The 7,097-nt window shown below is 63.1% G+C and overlaps 1 protein-coding gene across 1 annotated transcript; it reads left to right on the forward strand.

Annotated features, from left to right (window-relative positions):
• The first annotated feature begins 412 nt into the window (after positions 1-412).
• LOC133263696 (structure-specific endonuclease subunit SLX1-like) lies at positions 413-7,097 on the forward strand. The gene is given in 6 exon segments (XM_061443569.1): positions 413-561; positions 1,363-1,414; positions 2,891-3,073; positions 3,076-3,249; positions 5,002-5,129; positions 6,977-7,097. Coding segments are annotated over 6 exon segments (807 nt in total).

Here is a 7,097-nt window from a genome sequence, read left to right on the forward strand (position 1 = left end):
TGGTCGCCGCCATCTTGCTTCCGTACAGCCCGCAATGCATCATGGTTTCCGCCATCTTGTTCCGTACACCAGCCCCCCGCGCAATGCATTATGGTCGCCGCCATCTTGTGTCCGTACAGCGCCACGTAGTTCACCGCGGTCGCCGCCATCTTGCTGCCGTACAGCCCGCAATGCATTGTGGTCTCCGCCATCTTGCTTCCGTAACCTCTCCCTTTGCACTCTGGTCGCCGCCATCTTTCTTCCGTACAGCCCGCAATGCATCATGGTCTCCGCCATCTTGCTTCCGTACAGCCCGCAATGCATCATGGTCGCCGCCATCTTGGTTCCGTACAGCCCGCAACGCTTCGTGGTCTCCGCCCTCTTGTGCCCCCGCCCCCTGTGCACGTGACCCGCCGCGGTGCACCCTGGTCCCATGGCGCGGCTCCGCGCCGTGTACGCGCTGCGCGCGAGGGGCGGGGCCTCGTACGTGGGGTTCTCGGTGGCGCCTGCGCGGCGCCTACGTCAGCACAACGGGGGGAGGAGCAGGGGCGGGGCCAGGAAGACGGCGAGGGCGGGGCCGTGGTGAGCGAGGGGGAGGGGCCTAAAGGGGGGCGGAGGGTTGAAGGGGGGCGGGGCTTAAGGGGAGGGCGTGGGGTTTGGGGGGGCGGGGCTTAAGGGGGTGGAGGGGGGTTGAAGGGGCGGGGCTTAAGGGGAGGGGGAAGAGGGGCGGGGCTTAAAGGGGGCGGGGTTTAAGGGGGCGGGGTGGGGATTTAAGGGGGCGGGGCTTGAAGGGGCGGGGCTTGGGAGGGGTGGGGATTGAAGGGGGCGGTGCTTATGATAAGGGGGTGGGGATTAAAGGGGCGGGGCTTAAGGGGGGTGGGGGATTGAAGGGGCGGGACTTGGGAGGGATGGGAATTGAAGGGGGCGGGGTTTAAGGGGAAGGGGTGGGGATTGAAGGGGCGGGGCTTAAGGGGGGTAAGAGGGGGCGGGGCTTAAAGGGATGGGATGGGGATTGAAGGGGCGGGGCTTGGGAGGGGTGGGGCTTAAGGGGGTGGGGATTGAAGGGGGCGGGGCTTAAGGAGAGGGGTGGGGATTGAAGGGGTGGGGTTTTAAAGGGGGAGGGGCTTAAAGGGGGATACGGCCTGGAAGAGGGCGGAGCTTGAAGGGGGCGGGGGTTAAGGGGGTGGGGGTTAAAGGGGGCGGGGCTTAAAGGAGCTGGGGCGGGGCTTAAAGGGGGCGGGGCTTAAAGGGGGACACGGCTGGAAGGGGGCGGGGATAAAGGGGGTGTGGGATGAAGGGGGTGGAGCTTATAGGAGGGTGGGTGGGACTTAAAGGGGGCGGGGCTTGGAGGGGCGTGGCCGGATGTGAGCGGTGACGTCACAGGGAGATGGAGCTCTTCGTGTACGGCTTCCCCTCGGACGTGGCGGCGCTGAGGGTGAGCCCCGCCCCCTCACGTGACCCCGCCCCCTTTAAGCCACGCCCCCCCTAGAACCCATTCACCCCCATAGACTCCCATTGAGCCCCATAGCCCCCATTCCAGGCCCATAGGACCCCATTCACCCCATAGACCCCATTGAGCCCCATAGACCCCATTGAGCCCCATGGCCCCCATTGAGCCCCATAGCCCCCATTCCAGCCCCATAGGACCCCATTCACCCCATAGACCCCATTGAGCCCCATAGACCCCATTGAGCCCCATAGCCCCCATTCACCCCCATATCCTCCATTGAGCCCCATAGCCCCCATTGAGCCCCATAGCCCCCATTGAGCCCCATAGCCCCCATTCCAGCCCCATAGGACCCCATTCACCCCATAGACCCCAATGAGCCCCATAGACCCCATTGAGCCCCATATCCTCCATTGAGCCCCATAGCCCCCATTGAGCCCCATAGACCCCTTTTCACCCCCATAGGCCCCATTGAGCCCCATAGCCCCATTGATCCCCATAGACCCCATTGAGCCCCATAGACCCCTTTTCACCCCCATAGGCCCCATTGAGCCCCATAGCCCCCATTCACACCCATAGACCCATTCGTGCCCCATAGATTCCCCTTAAGCCCCATAGACCCCATTCACCCCCATAGCCCCCATTCCAGCCCCATAGGACCCCATTCACCCCATAGACCCCATTGAGCCCCATAGACCCCATTCACCCCCATAGACCCCATTCATGCCCCATAGATTCCCCTCCAGCCCCATAGACCCCATTCACCCCATAGACCCCATTGAGCCCCATAGATTCCCCTCCAGCCCCATAGACCCCATTCCAGCCCCATAGGACCCCATTCACCCCATAGACCCCATTGAGCCCCATAGCCCCCATTGAGCCCCATAGCCCCCATTCCAGCCCCATAGGACCCCATTCACCCCATAGACCCCATTGAGCCCCATAGACCCCATTCACCCCCATAGACCCCGTTCATGCACCATAGATTCCCCTCCAGCCCTATTCACCCCATAGACCCCATTCATGCCCCATAGATTCCCCATTCACCCCCATAGCCCCCATTGATCCCCATAGACCCCATTGATCCCCATAGCCCCCATTCACCCCATAGACCCCATTGATCCCCATAGCCCCCATTGAGCCCCATAGACCCCATTCACCCCATAGACCCCATTCGTGCCCCATAGATTCCCCATTCACCCCATAGACACCATTGATCCCCATAGCCCCCATTGAGCCCCATAGACCCCATTGATCCCCATAGCCCCCATTGATCCCCATAGCCCCCATTGAGCCCCATAGACCCCATTCACACCCATAGACCCCATTCGTGCCCCATAGAGTCCCCATTCACCCCATAGCCCCCATTGAGCCCCATAGACTCCCATAGACCTCCATAGCCCCCCATTCACCCCCATAGCCCCTCCCCCCCGTGACCCCGCCCCCCCTTCCTTTATGACGCAGTTCGAGTGGGCGTGGCAACACCCCTCCCTCTCGCGCCGCCTCCCCGCCGTGACCCCGCGGCGACCCCGGGAGCAGCCAATCAGCTTCGCCCTGCGGGTGCTGCCCCTCCTCCTGCGGGCCCCGCCTTGGTCCCGCCTCCCCCTGCGCCTGCGCTGGCTCCGCCCCCCTCCGCAAGGCCCCGCCCCCCGCTGCGCCCGGCCCCGCCCCCTCACGTGGTGCAGGAGGAAGGGGCCCTGCCCCCGAGCCCTAGGAAGGGGAGGGGCAGGAGGAGGCCACGCCCCCGAGGCGCCGAGGCCACGCCCACGGAGGAGGAGGCCACGCCCACCCCTGAGTGTGCCCTGTGTGGGGAGGAGTGTGGGGTGAGGAGGCGGGGCTTAAAGGGGGGCGGGGTTAAAGGGGGAGGGGTTTAAAGGGGGTGGGGGTTGGAGGGGGCGGGGTTTAAATGGGGTGGGGGTTGGAGGGGCGGGGTTAAAGGGGTGGGTTTAAAGGGGGCGGGGTTTAAAGGGGGTTAAGGGGGCTATGGAAGGGGTTAAAGGGGGCGGAGCTTAAGGGGGCGTGGTTAAAGGGGGGCTATGGAAGGGGTTAAAGGGAGTGGGGGTTGGAGGGGCGGGGTTAAAGGGGTGGGGTTTAAAGGGGCGGGGCTTAAATAGGGCGGGGTTTAAAGGGGGCAGGGCTAAAGGGGGCGGGGGTTTAAAGGGGGCGGGGTTAAAGGGGGCTATGGAAGGGGTTAAAGGGGGCGGGGGGGTGAGGAGGCGGGGCTTAAAGGGGGCGGGGTTAAAGGGGGCGGGGGTTGGAGGGGCGGGGTTTAAAGGGGGTTAAGGGGGCTATGGAAGGGGTTAAAGGGGGCGGAGCTTAAGGGGGCGTGGTTAAAGGGGGGCTATGGAAGGGGTTAAAGGGGGCGGGGTTTAAAGGGGGTGGGGGTTGGAGGGGCGGGGTTAAAGGGGTGTGTTTTAAAGGGGCGGGGCTTAAATAGGGCGGGGTTTAAAGGGGGCAGGGCTAAAGGGGGCGGGTTAAAGGGGGCGGGGTTAAAGGGGGGCGGGGTTAAAGGGGGCTATTGAAGGGGTTAAAGGGGGCGGGGGTGAGGAGGCGGGGCTTAAAGGGGGCGGGGTTAAAGGGGGCGGGGGTTGGAGGGGTGGGGTTTAAAGGGGGCGGGTTTAAAGGGGGTTAAGGGGGCTATGGAAGGGGTTAAAAAAGGCGGAGCTTAAGGGGGCGTGGTTAAAGGGGGGCTATGGAAGGGGTTAAAGGGGGTGGGGGTTGGAGGGGGCGGGGTTAAATGGGGTGGGGTTTAAAGGGGCGGGGCTTAAATAGGGCGGGGTTTAAAGGGGGCAGGCTAAAGGGGGCGGGGTTTAAAGGGGGCGGGGTTAAAGGGGGCTTTTGAAGGGGTTAAAGGGAGCGGGGTTTGAAAGGGGGCGGGGTTTAAAGGGGGTGGGGTTAAATGGGAGCTATGGAAGGGGTTGAAGGGGGCGGGGTTTGAAGGGGCGGGGTTAAAGGGGCGGGGCTTAAAGGGGCTATGGGAAGGGATTAAAGGGGGTGGGGTTTAAAGGGGGCGGGGTTAAATGGGGTGGGGGTGAAAGGGAATGGGGCTATAAGGGGTGGGCGTTTAAGGGGCGGGGCTTAAAGGGGGCGGGGTTAAAGGGGCGTATGGAAGGGGTTAAAGGGGGCGGTAGGTGTAGGGGCGGGGTTTGAAGGGGGCGGGGTTTAAAGGGGGCGGGGATTAAAGGGGGCGGAGCCTAAAGGGGCGGGGGGTTAAAGGGGGCGGGGTTAAAGGGGGCTATGGAAGGGGCTAAAGGGGCGGGGCTTAAAGAGGGCGCTATGGAAGGGGGGCGGGGCTTAAAGAGGGCGCTATGGAAGGGGGAGGCGTAAAAGTGGGTGGGGCTTGAAGGGGGGTTGGTTAAAGGGGCGGGGCTTAAAGAAGAAGCCATGGGAGGGGGTGGGTTTTAAAGGGGGCGGGGCTTAAAGGGGGCGGGGGCTTAAAGGGGTTCAGGGGGAGGGGCTTAAATGAAATCTGGGTCTGAGGAGGGGTTTAAAGGGGCGGGGCTGAACCCATGGGGCTCAATGAGGGGGGGCGTGGCCTCCCTAAGCCCCGCCCCTTCCCCCCCCCTCACCTGCAGCCGGCCCCGCCCCCCCTGCGCTGTCCCCGCCCCCCCTGCCCCATGGCCGCCCATCCCCCCTGCCTGGCGCGGTGCTTCCTGCGCCTCGAGCCCCGCGAGCTGCTGCCGGTGGGCGGGGCCTGCCCCAGGTGGGCGGGGCTTGGGGACGAGGGGAGGGGGCTGTTGCTATGGGGGTTGCTAAGGGGCGGGGCTTGATACTAAGGGGAGGGGCTTGTTGATAAGGGGGTTGCTAAGGGGCGGGGCTTGATGCTAAGGGGAGGGGCTTGCTTCTAAGGGGCGGGGCTTATTGCTAAGGGGCGGGGCTTGATGCTAAGGGGAGGGGCTTGCTTCTAAGGGGCGGGGCTTATTGCTAAGGGGCGGGGCTTGCTTCTAATGGGCGGGGGTTGTTGCTAAGGGGCGGGGCTTGATTTTAAGGGGAGGAGCTTGTTGCTAAGGGGCGGGGTTTCATGCTAAGGGGAGTGGCTTGTTGCTAAGGGGGTTGCTAAGGGGCGGGGCTTGATGCTAAGGGGAGTGGCTTGTTGCTAAGGGGAGTGGCTTGTTGCTAAGGGAAGAGGCTTGTTTCTAAGGGGGCTGCTTAGGGGCGGAGCTTGTTGCTAATGGGCGGGGCTTGTTGCTAAGGGGCGGGGCTTGATTCTAAGGGGCGGGGCTTGTTGCTAAGGGGCGGGGTTTGATGTTAGGGGGCGGGGCTTGATACTAAGGGGAGGGGCTTGCTGATAAGGGGCGGGGCTTGATGCTAAGGGGGAGGGGCTTGTTGCTAAGGGGCGGGGCTTGATTCTAAGGGGCTTGATGCTAAGGGGAGGGGCTTGATGCTAAGGGGCGGGGCTTGATACTAAGGGGAGGGGCTTGTTGATAAGGGGGGTTGCTAAGGGGCGGGGCTTGATGCTAAGGGGAGGGGCTTGCTTCTAAGGGGCGGAGCTTGTTGCTAATGGGGCGGGGCTTGTTGCTAAGTGGAGGGGCTTGTTGCTAAGGGGCGGGGCTTATTGCTAAGGGGCGGGGCTTATTGCTAAGGGGCGGGGCTTGTTGCTAAGCGGGTTGCTAAGGGGCGGGGCTTATTGCTAAGGGGCTGGGCTTGTTGCTAAGCGGGTTGCTATGGGGCGGGGCTTATTGTTAAGGGGCGGGGTTTGCTTCTAAGGGGCGGGGCTTGTTGCTAAGCGGGGTTGCTAAGGGGCGGGGCTTATTGCTAAGGGGCTGGGCTTGATTCTAAGGGGAGGGGCTTGTTGCTAAGGGGCGGGGTTTGATGCTAAGGGGAGTGGCTTGTTGCTAAGGGGGTTGCTAAGGGGTGGGGCTTGATACTAAGGGGAGGGGCTTGATGCTAAGGGGAGGGGCTTGTTGATAAGGGCGGGGCTTGATGCGAAGGGGAGAGGCTTGCTGCTAAGGGAAGAGGCTTGTTTCTAAGGGAGCTGCTAAGGGGCGGAGCTTGTTGCTAATGAGCGGGGCTTGATGCTAAGGGGCGGGGCTTGATTCTAAGGGGCGGGGCTTGATGCTAAGGGGCGGGGCTTGTTGCTAAGGGGCGGGGACTGTTGCTAAGGGGCGGGGCTTGATGCTAAGGGGTGTGGCTTGTTGCTAAGGGGGTTGCTAAGGGGCGGGGCTTGATGCTAAGGGGAGGGGCTTGCTGCTAAGAGGAGGGGCTTGATGCTAAGGGGCTGGGCTGGATGCTAAGTGTGTTGCTAAGAGGCGGGTCTTGTTGCTAAGTGGGTTGCTATGGGAGGGGCTTGTTGCTATGGGACGGGGCATGTCCATAAGGGTGGTAGGTAAGGGGCGGGGCTTGATGCTAAGTGGGTTGCTAAGGGGCGGGGCTTGGTGCTACGGGGAGGGGCTTGATGCTAATGGGCGGGGCTTGGTGCTAAGGGGAGGGGCTTGTTGCTAAGGGGCGGGGATTGTTGCTAAGGGGAGGGGCTTGATGCTGAGGGGAGCCGAGCCCCATTGGAGGAAGGGGGGCGTGGCCTTACTTTAGCCCCGCCCCCCCCCCCCCCAGCTGTGACTCCTACCTCCTATGGGGCGACCTCATTCGCTACAGCCTCGGTGAAGGTGACGTCATCGAGGGGGCGGAGCCCCAGGTAAGACCCGCCCCCCTTTGCCCCACCCCCTTTTTTTAA

Source organism: Pezoporus flaviventris, unplaced genomic scaffold (genome assembly GCF_033815535.1).
Source record: "Pezoporus flaviventris isolate CSIRO_AGI_PZ_B2104156 unplaced genomic scaffold, CSIRO_AGI_Pfla_v1 ptg000431l, whole genome shotgun sequence".
NCBI lineage: Eukaryota > Metazoa > Chordata > Aves > Psittaciformes > Psittacidae > Pezoporus > Pezoporus flaviventris.